Source organism: Cynocephalus volans, chromosome 2 (genome assembly GCF_027409185.1).
Source record: "Cynocephalus volans isolate mCynVol1 chromosome 2, mCynVol1.pri, whole genome shotgun sequence".
In the NCBI taxonomy this organism is placed as follows: domain Eukaryota; kingdom Metazoa; phylum Chordata; class Mammalia; order Dermoptera; family Cynocephalidae; genus Cynocephalus; species Cynocephalus volans.
This window is the reverse complement of record NC_084461.1, coordinates 62,744,254-62,763,841: the sequence shown is the minus strand read 5'-3', so window position 1 is coordinate 62,763,841 and position 19,588 is coordinate 62,744,254. Positions and strand designations below refer to the sequence as shown.

The 19,588-nt window shown below is 36.0% G+C and overlaps 2 protein-coding genes across 5 annotated transcripts in view; one reads left to right on the top strand and one right to left on the bottom strand.

The window, feature by feature from the left end:
• Positions 1-2,333: 2,333 nt before the first annotated feature.
• NSA2 (NSA2 ribosome biogenesis factor) lies at positions 2,334-8,999 on the bottom strand. Its single transcript, XM_063087091.1, has 6 exons — positions 8,882-8,999; positions 7,134-7,321; positions 6,892-7,042; positions 5,633-5,812; positions 3,465-3,657; positions 2,334-2,574 (listed from the first exon to the last, which is right to left on the bottom strand). The coding sequence occupies exons 1-6, from the start codon at positions 8,882-8,884 to the stop codon at positions 2,507-2,509; spliced, it is 783 nt and encodes a 260-aa protein (XP_062943161.1). The 5' UTR covers positions 8,885-8,999; the 3' UTR covers positions 2,334-2,506.
• A 134-nt stretch (positions 9,000-9,133) lies between these two features.
• The window catches only part of GFM2 (GTP dependent ribosome recycling factor mitochondrial 2), a 54,428-nt gene continuing 43,973 nt past the window's right edge, over positions 9,134-19,588 (top strand). For all 4 annotated transcript variants that reach the window (XR_010022632.1, XM_063086350.1, XM_063086348.1 and 1 more), the window contains exons 1-5: positions 9,134-9,307; positions 14,052-14,136; positions 16,102-16,186; positions 18,235-18,292; positions 18,740-18,837. Coding sequence is in view for 3 of the 4 variants with exons in the window: in XM_063086350.1 (XP_062942420.1) it covers positions 14,074-14,136; positions 16,102-16,186; positions 18,235-18,292; positions 18,740-18,837 (304 nt within the window). In the remaining variant the exon portion in view is untranslated. The remainder of the gene's footprint in view (positions 9,308-14,051; positions 14,137-16,101; positions 16,187-18,234; positions 18,293-18,739; positions 18,838-19,588) is intronic.

The window sequence follows — 19,588 nt, the reverse complement described above, 5'->3', positions numbered from 1 at the left end:
CTTATGCTTGTTAAACTTGTTTAGTTCAAAACGTAAGTGAATTTTAAGTAATTTCAAAACATTTTGTTTAGCACACAAGAAAACTTGTTACATATTATCTCTGAAAGAAAATGTTATTTTGGGGTTTGTAGGTTATAGAGGGAAAGTGTTAGGTCACATGGAAAAAAACTTAATGTTTGGGAATTGAGAGAATTTATAACAAAATTTATCCTCAATAAGGAATCTAAAACTTAATCAAATACTTATAGTTTTTACAAGGCATTAGAAAACCTTTAAGAATTAGAGGACTGAAATGATTTTAACCCACTAGTCCAGTTGTTGAGTGTTCAGTCACATTCTATATAGTCCTTTGTGAACTGCTTTTTTTCTGTTTCTGGAGAAGGGAGTTCACTTTTTGTGTACATACGTATATATTTCCTTGTGTAATATAAAGCAAACCGTTATTAGCAAAATCTTAGTTCTACTTTCCAGTTTAAATTATTCAATTGCTAGACATCACAGAAATTAGTATATTTAAGAATTTATTATAAAGCTCCTCTACAACTTTTAAAGGTGAGAGGTTCTATTATGATTTTTTTATAAAATCAAACAGCATGACTTAGAATGTCAGTCTACTTAAAATGTGTCTATATTCATGGTGTTTCTATTCAGTGCAGAGATGGTAAGGATAACATCTAGTTATCTGATTAACTTTTAGCAGACAACTAGAACACTACCTAAAATGGTTTCAGTGACTTTAGAAAAACATTTGAAGGCTTATGATTGCATCAAATTGAACCTTTACCTAATATCTAAATACCTGCTCTTACATTCTGCTTTACCCTTTGGGATTACCTTCTAAGGTTTGGTCACACCAGCAAACTGAAACAGATCTTAATGTAAATAAAGAATTTATACTAACACTACTTATCTAACAGTATTTTAGAGACAAATTTCTGCCTTGTATGTCTAGTAGCAATATGGTGTTTCAGGTGTGATCTAGTCTTTCATGGGTGTGATTAGTTACAAATGTTATGCTTGTGTTCATACTTTATAATCAAGCTTTCTTTTGTACCTTCCAAGATAGTAATTTGCTTTATTTTTGGTTCTAAAGTATAAGCAAACTTCATTTCTTTAGTATCAATTGTTTTCTTTCACCTTCCAGAACTTGTCATTCACATATTACTGATTTCTATTAGTGGCAAAAACATTTGTTAAAATCTAATTGTAAGAAAGGTTCAGCTTCTGTCATCAAGTGATTGTATCATGTTGGACTGTCATTTCCAAGGAACTAGCTTTATTTCCCTTAAATGTCTGTATGTGTTCTAAAACCTCTATGATTATAAAGCTTAGAAAAAAATGCTACATCGCTCAGACTAGCAAGTCTTACTGGAGTACGTTTGTTTTCTTGATAGTTTTTTTTTTTTAGTCGAAAAGTAGTAATTAAACCTATATTTTGTGATTCTTTCCTGATCTGATCTGTTTTGAAATTCTTTTCCTTCTCTTTTCCCCAATTTTGTTTATGAAGATGTGTTTAGATATTGAATGTTTAGACATTTGATTTCATTAAAGGCACAATTAATCACATTTGTTGTACTTTGAAGACAGACTTTAAAAAAATAAACACAATTTAAAACGTGATGATTACAGATTAATGTAATATACAGAAACCCTGAAGCTCAAAGCCATAAACATATAATGCAGATCACAAAAGTGCTTTCATCAAGTTACAACCAAGTAACTGAAAATTTCTCAAGGCATCAGTGTAGTCTTTTCCCTTTTAAAACTAAGCTGGAATTACTTAAACCAATTTTTAATGTTCTGAAAGTTTAAATATACTACCCTAAGTTTAGAATATAGAAAATGCTAAAGGAAGTAGAACATTTTAATGTACTTTTCATCTTTTTCATGTTTCAAGTAGAAAATATAGTTCCAAGTAGGTGTTGTTATGTTTGAATGAGAGGGAAAAAAATGTTTAGAATAATTCTGACTTACCGTACAAAGATGTTAAGGATTAATCACAGGTGAGATTTATCTAATAAGTTCTGAACTTTGAGTGTAGTATATACCTTCTCATACTTTATAAACTTAAACATTATCATGTGTACTGCAACATTTTAAAAATTAATTAAAAACAAGGTGGAAGAACCTTCAGGTAAGGTCTCCTAGCCTAGGCCCCATAATTGTGTGTGTGTTAACCTTTATGAAAAGTGTTTTTCTAGTAATTACATATGCATCGCTGATTACCCACTCATTAATGCAGATACTGATGAAGGATATGTGTATACAGTATTTGCTTTTTCAGTTCAATTTTATGAACATTTAAATAAGTAGACCCCCAAAATGAAGACCAATTTGTAAAACTGGGCCATTTTATTTTTTACAAAGTAATAAATAGTTCTCTCTCGATGACTGCAGACAGGTATAGCTTGTTTGGTAGCATTCAGAAACATCACAGTAAGGGTGGTTTTCCCAATTGGTGTGTAGTCTTTGATCATTATAAGGAGTTACTTGTACAAAACTGCTGTCAAACCAGTAAGACTGCATTTATGCACCCATCGTTTTCAGGATTGTTGGTAACCTGGGCATATTTTCCTAAAAGAAAACAAAACCAAACCAAAAAAAAAGGAAAAGGGAGGGATGTTAGCTAATAACAATTTTAAAGAACATAACTTTTGCCTAAAATATTTCTAATTACCACTTTTAAGAAATAAGAAATGCACTACATAGGATGAGATTTTACAAACTTGAATCATTCAAGACCAAGCTTGACTTCTGAATACAATTTTTATAAAAATAGAGGTTTTCCAAATGTCAGCTCTATTCTATTACCCATAGTATATTGTTATTAACAGGTCTTTTTGGATTGACCTGAACACTGCTACTTTTCCACATAATTCTGACTGGAAAATGCATCAGGTTTTAAAGAGGTTTCAAATCAATTTTAACCACATATTTTAAAACTGAGGTCAGCCAACATGAACTATGAGCCAGTGACTCAAGAAGTTAAGAGTGTATTCTCCGCTTTCAAAAAACATCAATGTTTAGAGAAATCTGGGCACTAAAAGCAGCAAATGAAAAAAATTTAAAATTGCTGCATGACATATTTCAGTTTTAATTATCACTGAAATACTTGTAGTGTGGTTATATGTTTGATGTATACCTCCTTTCCCCTGCTCCCAGTTACTGTATTTTCTTCCAGTATTTTTTAGTTATAACTTTGCATCTAATAAATGATTTTTAGTAAAAAGCATTAAAATAAATGTAGTACATTTTATGTAACCTGAAGCCAGTAAGCTAAATTAAAAATGAATTGCATTCATAACTACTTTTTCTACAAAAGGTATTCTTCCTAAAGATTTACATCTGATTTACATCGTTTTAACTTACTTAGCTCTTCTGCAATAAAAAAAATTCCTGCATACTTTATATCGACTTGAAAAGTATTAGTAGAACATGAACAGACCCACAAAAAATGTACTTACCCCAAATAACCTTGCCTCCTTGTGTCACAAGGCCTAACTCACTCACATTGACTTCGATGACAGTACCTTTGGTAATAACACCCAGAGCTGTATATAGTGGGGATGAGGGATTCTTTTTTACACCAAGTATTGGCAGGCAAAAGGTGGCTTTCAGTTCAGGATGTGTTACATGCGCCTTCTTGAAACGTAAGCCCTAATAAGTCAAACACAAAAATGTTTGAGTCCAAAATGTTAATGATGAATAGTGGTTTTTGCCTATCTTTTTAAATCCTTTCCAAAAAACCAAATAATTCTACAGACTAAAAACCTGATAGTTACAGGATAAATACGTGGGGAAAACACCTACATGCATACTCCTGAAACAGCTACCTAACAACATACTCGGATTTTTACTTTGCCTAGTATTCTACACTTAACCAAGGGCTTGCTATACACCAGGCACTACTCCTAGAGCTCATAACTGGCTCATTTAAACAAGGTAACTTAACAACACACTCTCCTCCCCCGCTTTTTTCCAAATATTGAAACAGGGATCAGCAGGTTAAAATGACTTGTTCCCAGATTAAATGATATGTGGTAGATGGAATTAAACCTAAATATCCTGATTCCAAGTCTCTATATACCTCAGCTACCTTCGATGATGAAAATAGGCGTGGACTGTCAGCTTTGTGTTATCAAATAATGTGCATCAAAGAATGGAGAGAGCGGGTCGTCCTGTGGCTCACTCAGGAGAGTGTGGTGCTGATAACACCAAGGCCATGGGTTCGGATCCCATATAGGGATGGCCGGTTGCTCACTGGGTGAGCGTGGTGCTGACACCACCAAGTCAAGGGTTAAGATCCTGTTACCGATCATCTTTAAAAAAAATAAATAAAGAATGGAGAGAGCTCAGAGAGCTCTTTGTTAAAGAGACGAGTTATGGAGCCACCCAGTCACCTAGATGGGGTCTTTTGGGGTGTATCACTTTAAATGTCACAACACTTCGCAGTCTTACCTGATTTTTGTATTGGATGGAGAGAAAATAAAGAGTAAATCAGGTTCTTAGTAATGGACTTAAATGGACTCAAGCTTGTAAGAAACTTACACCAGAATGCTATCTAATTCACAATGACATATCCATCTGCCAAGCTACAGAAAACCTAGAACAACCTATTAATACATTCTCTCTATAGAACTGATGAGGTTACCAAAATGTATTCAGAAGATTATGAAATCAAATCAAGGGGAGTCCATGATATAATCCAGGAGTGGACAAATGTTTTTTGTAAAAGACTACGTAGTAAACATTTTAGGCTTTGCATGCCATATGGTCTCTTGCAGCAACTACTCAATTCAGGGGGTAGGGGTGGAAATCAGGCATATATGATATATAAATGAGCAGGTGTAGCTGTGTTCCAATAAAACTTCATTTGCAGAAACAGGTTGTTTGCCAATATTTTAATGCATTAAAATTACTCAGTTTGAGCACTAGGATTAACACTGCAACTTTCCTCTGATTCTTTTTCTAAGCAGGAAGGATATCTAGCTGGGAGAGTAATTCAGTCTCCCTGAAGATATTTTGCAAAAATATATCTTCAATAATATTCATTTTTTCCCCAAGTGCAGAGGGGGTGGGGGTGGGATTGGGGCCTATTACTATCACTGTTGTCAACAGAAATTAAACTACTTTTATATTAAATTCCTTTTCTTTTTTCAATGATTGCATACTGAATGTTTTCATAAGCATTAAGATATTTATCTTACTAAACCAGAATTGACTTGACAAAACAGTCCTACTCAAGTTTTCTAATATTCTCAAAGACAAGTGTTTGAGGCCTAGCACAGCGTCATGCATACAGTAGATCACTTGTTGAATGAGTAAAATACGACTGTGTGTGGAAAGTGAAGATTCAAATATGTCATGTTTAAAAGAATTCACTGACATCTGTTACAAAAATTCTTTTTCATTTCAAATCTCTTATGAAGCTGAAGAGAAGATTCTTGACTGTAGTGGAAAAAATGCCAAATAATCCCTATCAGTAAGTTAAAAGTAACAATAATAGCATAAAAACATCTTTCAACCTATTTTTCATATCAATTTTAAGAATTTCAGGAAATTATAACGTATGTTAACCAGTTTAACAAGAAGAAATAATATTTAAGTCACTGCACTCCTGCAAAAGACTTACCATTGGCCTAATGAATCTTTCATATTTAGGTGGTTTTCTTGTAAAGCCATCTCCAACAAAGCAGACTTTAGTAACCATCCTTTTCCATGCCTTCTTCTTTCTCTTTCCTGTTCGAATAACTTTTAATACTTCTGTTTCTCCCTGGGCACGAACTTTGGGCAAAGGGACTTCCCATTTTCCCTAAGAACAGACCACCATTTAAATGACAATAAGAATAAGTCAAATATGTTTTAGTTATACAAAAAAGTAGATCCACTTTTTTCCTTAGCTATTTAACACGTTTGGCTCAACTGTTTTTTAGAGGTCTGCACTGTCTCCTCACAAGCTGCCAATTAAGCAGGAATTAAACAAGTTTACACATCATGGGTACATTAAATAAATGGTTTGCTTAAGCTAAAAATCTTAAAGCCTTGTTATGGGCAAAAAGTACCACCTGTAATAAGGCAGTGACTTCTATAAGCAGTTTATATGCCTACTACTAGTTAAGAGCATGAAATTGGAAGACTGTCTCCACCTCTTAATGTATCTTTGTATTTCTACCTCAAATGGATTTTTAGATTACTATCAATACAGAGCCCTCACAAGATGTTCTGCAAATTCTATGAAAATACTTAAGCAGTGTAAAGCAGTAGAAAGAATTCTGGACTTATTACTAAAACGTGCTCTAGGAGCAACTCTACCATTTCATAGTTATGTCACCATGAAGAATGATTTACAATCTTTTGTACTCCATCTGTAAAATGAGGGAGGAGGGTTGTTGAGTAGATAACCTCTAAAGTTTCTTTCACTGCTTAAAAAAACCCAAAAAACAAAAAACTGCTGAATTTTCATTTAAGTCAAATCACTTACGGAGTTTTCCAGTATTCTACTTTTTAACCAATTTTGACACTATAGGACAGCAAAACCAAAAAGCAGTTGCATTTTTCTCCTCAACAGCACAGCATTAGTAGGCGTTTTCAGATACAGAAAGCCATTAAATACTGAAGTTGAGATTCACTGTTTACTCAGTTTTTGTTTTTAGTTAATTTCTTAAAACTAAAGATATGGCATTCTAATAAATTTTTAAAAACAAATTCTGATGACAAGAAACCTAGTTTATTATCAAATTAAACTTACAAAGACTTTAACATCTAAATAATGATAATAGTTAAATGTTATGTTTCAAATTAAACTGAACAAACAAACAAAGAACCTCAAATCTAAATTTAAATAATTCTCTCGAACAAAAAAGAAATAAAGACTTCAACTGTATTGCTTACCGCTTTCTCTTTTCGTTTTTGTTTAATCATATTAGAAAGAACTTTAGCTCGGGACTGTCCCTCTCTGTCTAGCAGATAGGCAGGTACTGCTCCCTGTGGAGTCTTTTCATCATTCTTTTGTTTGGTATTTCTCTTTTCATGCATCTTGATACTGCCAAGAAGGAAGAAGACTCAACGTTATTTGTTTTAATAGCTATTACCTAAAGGATGTTAACTTACAGTAAATAAATGGGATAACTTACGTCTTTTTCATTTGTATTTTCTCAGCATGGCGCTGTTTATGGTAGAGCTTAGCCTTCAGACCAATCATCTTTTTTGCCTTCTTTGAACGTTCATGAACCTCTCGACTTTCCTTCTTTCTTTTTTTCTCATGGTAATCCAAACGATATCCATAGCGTTTACGGTGTAATTCAATATATTCGTTTTGTGGCTATAATGATGCAAGAAATGTTAAAATTTTAAAAGTACTGACAGGATTATTCTTTTACACATAAACAAGATCCTACATCACTGAAATGTTCACTTGCTTAACTGACTATCAAGTCTATTCACGTAATGTAAATTTCATATAACTTGATCTTGGATGATACGAGATATCAGGGTTTACATCTGTAATAATCTCAGTGAAAGTTACTCTGTTCATTGACTGCAACTGTCCAAAATCCACTGGACCACAAAAGGGATGAGTTAATTACAGGATATCTCTCTCCTTTTCTCCTGACATAGGCAAACTGTTTTTTCCAACACCATCATTATTTCATAACCCAACTCAGTTTTACTGAAGTATAATTTACACACAAACCTTGCCCTTTTTAGGTGTAGGCATATAATTCTAAGTTTTGACTAACCATACAGTTCTGTAACCAGCACAATCAAGATATGAAATATTTCCATCAAACCAAGAAGTTCCCTTGTGTCACTTTGAAGTCAATCCTCTTTCTTCACCCCAATCTGGTATCTCTATAGTTCTGCCTTTTCCAGGTGAAATGTAAATGGAATCTACAGTATACAGCCTTTTGCACCTGGCTTCTTTCACTTAGCATAAGGCTTTTGGGATTCACCCACACTGTTGCATGTATCAGTACTTCAACTGTTTTTACTGTTGAGTAGTATTCCATTGTATGGATATACCACCTTTTGTTTACCCATTGACCAGTTGATAGATATTTGGGTTGTTTTCAATTTTCTATGATTACAAATAATGCTACAACAAAGTTGCACACAGGGTTTTTGGGGCCACGTTTGCTTCCAGACTGTTTTCCAAAGTGGCTGTTATTATTTTGCATTTCACCAGTAATATATGGGATCCCTTCTGCATTTTAAATGCCAGTTATGTTTTATTTTAAACATGCTGCCCGAGTCTATTTGTATTTTAGGACTGCGAAAATAAAATGATGCAAAACCAACTCCAGCACAGGGAAGGGAAAATGCTAAGCAACAATCAACAAAGTGCTCGTATCAGGTGTGTTCTCAACTACTCTCACATAAACTCTGCAGTAACAAAAATGTGGAATGTCATTCTGCAGAGAAATACAGAAATTATAAATGTAGTAGAAAGAGGATCTAGCAGCCAGGTCTGGGTCGTAAAGCCCCTTTCTTCAATTCATTAGCTATTTAGCCTTTGACAAGGACGCCATCAGTCTCCTCAGCAGTTAAATGAGGTGGCGAGATTAACGCCTACTGTACAGGGTTACCAGCAAGGCTCAACCACATTCCTACCAGGCTCTGGCACTTATCACCACATGTGGCGAAACCAGGAATGAAATGTGCCTCGCTCCAAAGCCTGTGTTGTGACAAATACCGCACTCTGGGTCCCTAAAGTGAAGTGTTTTTCTTCTCCCCCACTCCCTGGAGCTCACCCCACGGAGTCTACCCACGTTCCCTTAGCAGCACCTCACTTCCGCCTATCACCGCTCACTCCCTGGCCCAGTGCCCAGGTCCCACTAACTCAGATGCCCTGTTTCGCGAGCACTCCAGGCAGCCTCCTTACCATGGCGACGGCCGCAAAGCTGCCAGGCGCAGCCTCCGAGGCGCGAAGAAACTCTCAACTTTCGGGTCTCAGAGACCCACGAGCCGACTCCGTATAGCCCACGACAGAAAATGGTCACCCTCTAACACGGCCGAGTGAAGAGCAAGCGCGACACACCCGTTCCGAGCTTCTGTTCTCCGCATTTAGCTAGAAGGGCGGAAGTTGCTGGCAGGCGGTATTTGGCTGCTGCACCGCCGGAAGTGTCAAGGGCTGCGGCGGGAGGAGGCAGAGCGGAAAGGCCGGGGTTCTTTTCTGGTGGAAAGAGGGCGTTCTCTGAGGCAGTGCGTCCAGATCGGAGGCCTTTGCAGAATTTGGTGCGAACCGCGCCTCCTGTTCCCAACAGCTCGGCGGGGAAAAGCCAGCCTCTGGTACACGACCGAATGCCAGGTGGGTGCCGTGCCGTGCGACTCCACGTGCCTATGTCCTTGTCCCGCGCTGGGCATCGCTGACCTTTCAAGCTGCGACTGACACATCCAGCCACGGAGGAGGACGGCAGGGCCTCCAGACTCCCGCCTCTCGGTGTCCGCTCAGCTATGGACGTTTATCTATGCCTTCTAAAGAGGGCGACTGATCTTTGTTCCTGTTACTGTGTATAACGTGTGCACGGTTGAAAAGGATGAAGAGAAGTTAAATTTTATTGTATAGGTAAATAAAACTACTGGGCATTAGCAACTGTCGGAAAAGAAAAAGACAACGATCTGTTTTTCTGGACGTACAAGACTAAGTCCAGAAATTCTTGAGGCCTTTTGGTGCACTTGACCAAGTGCTAAATGAACTTGCATTTAGTGGCCCTCTAGTGCCATGAAGGAAGTAATTCTGCAAGAAAGTACATCTAGTTAAGAACACTGGCAATTTTACCTTTTCACGGCACAGTCATAGAAATTCCCTTAGTTTTCTGAGAGCTTGGAACTTGATTCAGTTATGGTGGGAGCAAAAATCACCCTACCAAAAGAAAGTATTCCTCTCACCGAGTCAGTGCTTGGACTTGGAGCAGTTTTTTAAGGCTACATCCTCTAATGTGATCTTATCATTTTCTTTAAAACCAGAACTTACACTAACTAGCATTTGCATATTTTCCAGTAAGTTATCTCTCTATAGTCTCTGATCCCTGTGCCTGGAATGGACTCCTCTCCTGGTGTTGCCTCCCTCACTTTCTTCAGGTCTTTGCTTAAATGTCACTGTTTTAGTGAGGCCTTCCTTGACTTCCTTCCTTACTTATAACTGCCCCAGTTCCCCTTTCCTGCATATTTCTTCTCTATAGCACCTATCACCATAGGAGATGCCATGTACGGGTATTTCATTCATTTCTTTTGCTTATTGTCTGTGTCTTTTGACTAGGAGAGAGGCAGTATGAGGGCAGGGATTGTCTTTTGTTCACTGGTTCATCCCCAACACCTAGAAGGCAGTGGTAGGCACAAGAAATTACTGTTGAATGAATAAGTAAGTGAATTTAATTCTCATACCAATCCTGGGATGTGATAGGTGAAAGACTGAAGCTCAGAACTTGGAAAGATTTATCCAAGATTATAGAAGTCTTGGGACTCCAGTAAATCCTCTGACTCTAAAGCCTAGTTTGGTCTTTCCACGACATGAGAAATACTTGCTCGACATTTCTATTAAAATTAAAAGTTTAAGGAGAACTTTTACACTTTATTGAAGTGTGACATAAATGCAGAAAATGCATGTATTGTAGATGTATGTTTTAATGGGTTTTCAAAACCTAAACATGCCCATATAATCACACAAATCAAGAAATCACATTATCCTGTATCCTGGAAACGCTCCTCATGCCTCTTTCCAGTTATTACCACTCGTAAGAGTAAACACTATCCTAACTTTTAACAGAATGGATTAGTTTTGCCTGTTTATACTTTACTTAATTAGAATCAAATAGGATGAACTCTGTGTTGGTTTCTTTTGCCTAACATAGAAATGGTCGAGGCCTTGAAGGTAGTTGGGGCAGATTTATCTTAAGAACTCTTAAAGGTGTGTAAGTACAGAAATGACAAGATGAGGTTTTTTGAAGAATATGTGTAAAGAGTGGATTAAAGTAGTATCTTTCATTTAAGTGATTTGGGCACCATCTTTTAAGACTGGTCATATCTAAATGTCACCTGTGCTATTATTTACATAAAAATGTGAATTAAAGGAAGAATATGTAAGATGAATATAACTTCATCCTAAGCAACTCTGTCTAAAAAAAAGTGTATTTTGTTGGCTGTTTTTTCTAATATTTAATAATCAGTTTTTGTCTGTTTATAACCTAAATAATCATGGGCACTTCACTTCAGTGTTGCAATACATCTTCAGACTTCTTGGATTATAGGACCTGTTTATACTCTTAAACGACTCAGAATGCCAAAGAATTTTGTTTATGTGGGTTATAATACTCAAATATTAGAAATTAAGACTTTAAAATATTTTAATTCATTTAAAAATAAATCCATTATATTTTAATGTAATATAGTTTTATGAAAAATATTTTCCAAAGTAAAAGTAATTTAATTTGAAACATGACATTGTTTTACAATTTTGCAAGTCTCTTTGATGTTTGGCTTAATTGAAAATAGCTGGCATCTCATATCAGCTTCTGTATTTAATCTGTTGATATATATAGATGTGTACACATGCACTTTTTGGTTGAAGCATATGTGTTGCTAGGGCAATTGTTGGAATCCTGCTGACATAGCCAACTGTAGTGTCAGATTAGGGCTAGAGCTATGGCTCACCTTCAAACTTGTAGTCTGGGTCACCAGACTCCTCACATATACGTCCACAAGCTAGATAGTTGGAAAAAATCCTGGGAGCTGTTGTCAGAGTTCATTCCAACGTGAGCTCAGTTCTCAGCAGCAGCGGTGGCGGCCGTCTTCCAGAGCATCCTGGGGGCCCTGGCAGCAACAGTAGGGACATCTGGGGGTGGAGGGACGCTGTGGGTCAGAGCTGCTCAGCCTTTATACCTAAGTCCCATAACCCAGAACACCTGGGTGCACATACGCCATTACATTAGAAAATAACCAAAGAACACCTGGGCACATGTGCATATTTATATCAAGTGCTTCACCAGATTCCGAGCCCCTCGAGGGATCCTGACCATTTATCTTTACTTTCCTTACAGCATATGATGTAAATCCAGTCTCATGCAGATATGTGGCTGGAAAGGGGAGGAGAATTTTCATAGTCTTTTGAGAAAATTGTGGATCATCTTCTTAGATGCTTTACCAGGCTTTGACAGGTGGTAGTTTCTTAAAGTTTAGTTGCAATGTGGAATCAAATTGTATTAGTGAACTTTTTGTACTCTGGTATGTTAAAATTAGTTGCTCTATTTTAGAATGGGTCTTTTATCAGTGCATGATTTTGGAAACATGCATTGGTTGTTTGGAAAATATCAGTGCACTGAGTTCTGAAGATCTTCCAAGTATTGACACATTTCATTATATAGTATTAAAAAAATCACATTCATTAGTATCACCACCAATTTCTTCAGTAAAGTCTTCTAAGTATTGGTAAGCCCACAGTGGCAGATGCCAGTTTTCAAAAATTCTGGTTTTCATTTGAAAGCTTGAACTTGGTCACTGGCCAGTGTTTATTACACTGTCAGTTTGAAGTTAATTATTAATTGGTTAATTTTAGAGAGGAAGTCTGCTAAAAATCCATCTCTGAATAGTTTGGTAGTCATTTTTTCAAGTAAAAATGGATTTCCATGAAAAAATGGCAAATTCAGCTTGCAACACAAACAACATTCCATGCGTCTTTTTTATTTGGTTTCACTATCTGTTAAAAAAGGTGTACTCAAGGGTTGAGATTTAATAAAATTAAGAATTTTTTAAAAATTTATTGATTTACTATTGTAACATAGTTGATTGTACATATCTGTAAAATTGAGAATTTTAATTGCTTCATCAAGGATATTTTGTTTTTTGCGGCTGTTGGGTACAGGGATCCAAATGCTTGTTGACCTGGACCTTGGTGTTATCAGCACCACTCTGTAACCAACTGAGCTAACTGGCCAGCCTTAACTGAAACTTTTTTTTTTTTTAAACTATGATTGCTTGGTGCTGAAGAATATAATGACTACTAGTACATTTTACTGCTCTGGCTAGATTTCGTACCAAGGTGCCAGCTGTTTTACCTATCACATGATCAGTGCAAATGTCAACACACTGAACAAGGCAAATAATATATTAGTATTATTATGAAAATAGTTTTGACCCCTGAAAAGTCTCAGGAAATTTAAGGAGTCCACAGATCAAAGTTTGAGAATCATGGGTTGTGGGGTTTCTCAGCCTTGGCGCTATTGACATTTTGGACTGGATAATTCTTTGTTGTAGAGGGCTGCTTTGTGGATTGTAGGATATTCAGCAGCATCCCCGGCCTCTACCTGCTAGATGCCCGTAGTCCGTGACAATCAAAATCTAGTCCATAACTAGATACCACCTAATTTATGACAATCAAAATCATTACCAGATGTTAAGGAGCAAATTTAGGAGGAATAATAATGAGTTTTAACATGTCTTCTTACATAACCATGGAGCGCAATGGTTTGAGGATGTCTGTTTGTCTCCTCCCATGCTTCCATCCATTTCTCATTGCTTTGATATTGTACTTGACACAGTGAATATTTAGTAAATATTTTTGAACTAAAGATGCGTAGTTTCTATAATCATAGAGGAAGAGGACTTTTGTGTATTTTTTCATGTGATTTTATTTTTACATATTTATGGTAAGAAAATCAGAATATACAGATAAACCAGTAAATTTTACTGCCAGTGAAAAATTACCAGTTTAACATGTGGATGTTTGCCTTTCTATGCTTAATTTTATACATTTACATAAAAATGCATTTTTGTTCATGTGAGGTCTTTGTAATTTCAATAAATATGTCTCCATATCTTTAAAAATTAAAGTTTACTGAAAAGATAAGGAACATTTTAAACTTAAGAATCATATTTCTCATATTTAGTCTGAATTTTCAGTTTCTGAATGATGTATTGAATTTTTGATAGCTAATATTGTTCTTATTTTTTAATATTTATATATTTTTACCATACATATTGCATGTTTTACATAAGCCATACTGACATGTGATACATAAATACATATAGTTTTATAATTTTGTATTTTTTTTTCAAAGAATAACCGTTTGGAGGACCAAGATGTTGACCAACTTGAGGATATTTGCAGTGAATCATCAGAAAATACCCAGTTTGCACATTAATGTAAGCTTTTCTTGTAAAATTAAACATACATCCACAACCTCAGTTACTTTACTGCCCCAAAGGTATAGTATATCTTGCCAGCTTTTGATTCCAAACTTACTTTAGTCATAACCTTTGGGTATCCTCAAGGCAAACTAATTTAAAAGAAATTACCTTAATTTAATAAGAAATGTAATCAGAAATTACCTTAATTTAAAAAAGAACAACAGATAAAGCTAAATTCTGGTCTCGTGGAATACTAAAATGCCAGTTGTTTTTGGAGGAAGGTCGTGCTGTATATCTCTTCTAAGAATAGCAGCACTAAATGCACATCTTTAAACTGCTAGAACTAAAAATGCTTTATACTCTCAAGTATCCACAGGTTGAGACTCTTGTGAAAAAAAGTTCCTCTTAAATTAATTTCAAGGTATAACATAATTGTACAATGGTTAATATAATAAAACTGCTTTTGGCTTCCTTCTGCAGAGCTCTTGGAAGCCAGCTTTTTGAACAGTCTGTTATTTGTCTCATATTTCAGGAATGTTTTAGTTTTTAAGCTCTAGTCTGACTCCTGAATCTTCTCCAAAACACTAAAAATTATTTTGTAAATTGTCATATTGTAAGTATACTTTAGAGATATTAATCCTTAAATGAAATCATGCTTTGTTATTTATCTACAGCTAAGTGAGAGACAACTTTAAAGCTTGTCTAGGTCATTTCTCTTTATCTTCAGCAATGACTTAACAGGGAGTATTGGAGAACTTGTAACTGAGAAGCATGCCTTCTCATTAGTCTATAAATTCATTTTCACTACTTTAAAATCACCTTGCCACATTTTGAAGAATATATATTTCTATATTCCATTTTTCATGTCATTAAGTAGCCCAAGGAGTTAGTTTTTCTTCAGTGTTTTTATTGTTGACACTTCCAGACTACACATCCTGACACGTGAACACTGGGTCTTCTTATCCTGGTCATTATGCAGTGGAAATGTAAATAGCTTTGAGTCTCTTCTCTGCTCTTGAAATATTAGGATAATAGTGTATTATTGCCAGTACCACGGTAATTAATGCAGAAATAATATAGGAGGCACAGACATGCATTCCAAGATATCATAAAAAGCAGATTGTGATAGCCCAAAATCATTGTATACACTGACTGATAATTCCAAATGTATTGGCAGCCATTAAATGTGTATCTAGTGGTCTAGGGATAAATTGGAGATGGAGAACATTTAACCGCCACCTGAGAGCATTAGGAGAAGTTAAGGGAAGCAGCTAGAGTGGAGGTTAAACTTGGCCTTAAGCAGACCTGTTCTAACTCAGTTCATCAGTTGTAATGCTACATTGGAAGCACATAGGGAACTCTTAAAAAATGCCACCGCCCAGTTCTCCCAACTCTCCTTTCCTTAGCCTACCCCCATGTATCTAAGAAGCTTTCCAGATGATTCTAATGTGTAACTACTGTTATAAATCCTGAAAACAGGTAGTGGTTTTAGCGTTCATGACCCCCACAAGCTCTTAGCACATTCATAGAGGAGAACCAAGTTATATCCAAGGTGAGATACCTTATTTAATCTTTCAGACTCTCTTATCTAAACTTTAGGACAGTGGTTCTCAAACTTGTTACAGGAATCACCTGGAGGCCTTGTTAAAGGAGATTGCTGGGCCCCATCCCCAGGAGTTTCTGATCCTCTTTTCTGGAGTGGAGACTGAGAATTTGCATTTCAGCAAGTCCCTGACTCATGCTAATGTTGAAGGTCTGAGAACCATTGTTTTAAGGTCAGCTCAAAATAGCCAGTCAGTATTAATTTTATCCTTATTTCCTGTAGTATAAGTTTGGGTCGTCACTTTTTAAAAGAATTGGAGTTAATGAAGTGGGACTACTTTAAGGAGATGCAAAATATTTTATCTTCTGACAAAACATAGTTACAGTGTTTAAACTACTGTAATAAGTCATGCTAAAAGTTTTGTTTTTCCTTACTAGAATATGTGCTGCTGTAAAATAAGAGCAAGTTTAAAAAGATTCAACCCACATGTACCTCTTGGAAGAAATTACAGTTCCCTACCAGGTACAAATGTTAGATTCTTCTCATTTCACCTAAACTGCTTGTTCTCTCTCTTTTCCCTCTTTCATTTGTTTGCCTGAATCTCCCTTATTATGGGTGGTTCTTAGGGGCCCTGACCATTTTCCTATATTTTCCCAACAGTCTGCAACCTTTTTCACTTTGTGGCTATTTTCTTGAGGTGATTAGAGTGAGAGTATTCCAATAGATGCCAGGAGGTGACATCAGTAGAATGGGTTCCTCATCTGCCAGGCATGCTGATGAGCTGAGCAAAGGAAATTTGGTGGCTTTAGTAGCTGGCTCAGAGTTTGGCATGTGAATCTACTTGCAGAATGCTCTTGCTGTAAACTGTTTATTTTCTAGTTCATATCCGGTTTTCTGTCAATAGGGGTTTACTAGAATTTTGAAGATTCTTAAAAGTAGTTTGGTTAAACATTTATCTGGGATAATTTAGGTTAGATACATGGCTATCAAAAGCTGGAAGGCTGAGGAGCTGACTACTTTAATTCTGAATGTCCTTACTGTGTTTGAAGCAAGTAAATGATACACTCATGAAACTAGTTTATTTATTACTGTTCTCATTACCATCTTTGTCATGTGAGAATGATAGAGTGAAAATACTGATTGGTTGTTGACTTAAAAGGGCACATGAATTTAATGGGCTGCATTACTGGTGTATATCTAGATTTCTATATTTTGCCCATGTGACTAACTACAGCTGTACAGATTACCTTTCGATTTTCAAATAACCACGAGGTTTTAAAAATATAAAACTCTTATTTTACTATAGAAATTTGAGAGAACTGGTTTAAATGGCAGGAAGGTATAGATTAAGTTTACAAATCTAACTGCATTGTTACTTTAATATTAATAAAATATAGGGTAAGCATGGAGTAAGTCATTATGGACTTTTAAGTTTAAGAAATACGACTTGGCCTTTTAGAAATATTAGATTATTATAGCTTCTGTCTGGCCAAACTTTCCCAGCTATCTTTAAAAGTATTATGTCCTGGGATTGCTGAGGGAATATAGGTTCAAAATTGTATGAAAATTCATCATCAGCTGACTTGAGGATCATTCTTAGCTCGTGAAACCTTGGAAAATGCAGGTTTACAGGACTGTGTGTCAAGCTAGGGCTAATGTCGGAATCCTGCCAACCGTGCCAATTGTAAAGCTACATGACAACGCCAGTTATCGAGTAAGGCAAATCATCATTAAAGCCAAAATGTTTCATTATTTTACTTATACTAAGCTTCCATTTATATTGTCAGAGCTAGGGCGCAGACCCTTCAAACCCATTGTACAGATTGGGTCACCCAACCCCTCACACGCAAGCCCATGCTAAGTAATTGGGAAAGATCCCAGGAGCTGTTGGCAGACCGTAAGAGCTCAGTCCTCAGCAATGGCAGCAGCAGCTTACAGCAACAGCCTCCAGCAGCAGTAGGGTCCTCCCCATAGCCCCCCTGAGAGTGTAGCTGGGGGGGAGGGGCACTGTGGATCAGAGCCACTCATTCTTTATAACTAAGTCCATAAACCAGGACATCTGGGTGCACAAGTGCAACTACTTTAGACAACAGCCAAGGAACATCTGGGCGCACACGCATATTTACTTCAAATGCTTAGCAAGATTCTGAACATCTGAGGGGCCCTGACCATTTTCCTTCACTTTCCCCACACTGTGCATTTTAAAATTTTTTCTTTGATTCAAGATCTACTAGTGCTTTAAGATTATCATTATGAGTGTTAATTCTAATTTTACAAGTCTATAAATAGAGGTGTAGTAGGTGGAAGAGATTGGGGTAAATCTGTATTTTTCTAAGGATATGATCTAGAAATTGATATTTAAAAACCTTTACCTTGTTTTATTGTCATCCACAGCTTTTTCCTCAGATTGTAGGAAAATAAATTTTAGATAAGTGATAGTTTTATTTAGCTTCGCTTTTACTTTATTTGGAATTAGAGTACTTGCTTAAAATTATTTTAAATTCTTTCCTTTGTAAATTAAAGGAAAATTTCATCAATTTAATGTTCAATTTTAACCTTCTTTCTCTTAGGCTTAATAGGAAATGATATCAAATCCCTTCATTCCATCATCAATCCTCCTATAGCCAAGTAAGTACTATCGTTGATGTTTTTTTCCATAGGCTTCCAAGAAAAGTTACAAGTTTTCTCTTTTGGGCTTATTAGTGAATGCTGTAATTTCTGTGACTTTCTGCCCTAGCTAATTATAAATAGATGTTGGTGTGTATCTTAAAATCTATTTTTTTTTCTCAATTTAGTGCTAAAAATTTTAAATGTAACCACAGCATACTTTTCATAGAAATGAATAGAAGAAATTCTCAAGTTTTTAGTTAGCCCTTTTGTTACTTAGCTATTTTGTTGGAGTAATGTGGCAGAATATACTCTTAATATGTTTTCCATTTTTCTAGTTTTTGCACAATTATATAAATTATAGAAATACTGACTAGCTTTGAAATTTGCACAGCATAGACATTTTGGTTTTATAATTTTAGTAATGTCCACCTCATAATACATGGATTTTTTGTTTGTTTTAAACAGAATCCGTAATATTGGAATTATGGCTCATATTGATGCAGGCAAAACTACCACCACAGAAAGAATATTGTACTATTCTGGATACACAAGATCACTGGGAGGTTAGAATTGATTTCTCCTCTCCCCATCCCCCATTAGCAAAAGCATCATTGGGAAATGTTTTGATTAAGAAGTCAGTCTAGACACCTTGAGTATGACATTGGAGGCACTGATGTCTAAACCACAACAAAGGTAAGGTAGCTGCAACATACACCAAAGGATCTTTTTAGATTTAACTAAACATTCAGACTCATAAGACTATCATGGGCTCCATTCAACACTGGTCTACTCAGAAGGTTGTATGATAGGAGCCATAGCTTACCAACAGACCAGCATTGGAAGTTTCTTTCTGCCGGAGTTCTTGTAGTCCACAAAGCTATCTGGGCACTATCTTCTTTGGCCACCCAAAAGTGATAGCTTAGGTACAAGGTGACGAGATTCACGGGAGCCACCCAGGCTTAGAAAACTCATGCCCTATGGAAATGAATATCTCTTATTACAACCCCGTAGGCATAGGTTCTAGGCTCCACGTAAGGGATGTGCAGCACTCCGTGAAGCCAGAAGTTGTGTATCTCTCTCACGTGTTTATAATTTATTTATATTTCTTGCCAATTCAGATTTAGTTTACAAATCAGAAGTTAATTTTTCCTAAGTTTTGAATTTATTTTTCAATTATAACATGCAAATTGTGGTTCTTGACTAGGCATGCACGTTTGTGTCCCCATGCACCTTTTCTTTTCTTTTTCTTTTTTCTTTTTTTTAAAAATAATGATGCTCTAGCCCCACTCTGAAAATTAAGATTCTGAAGGTCTA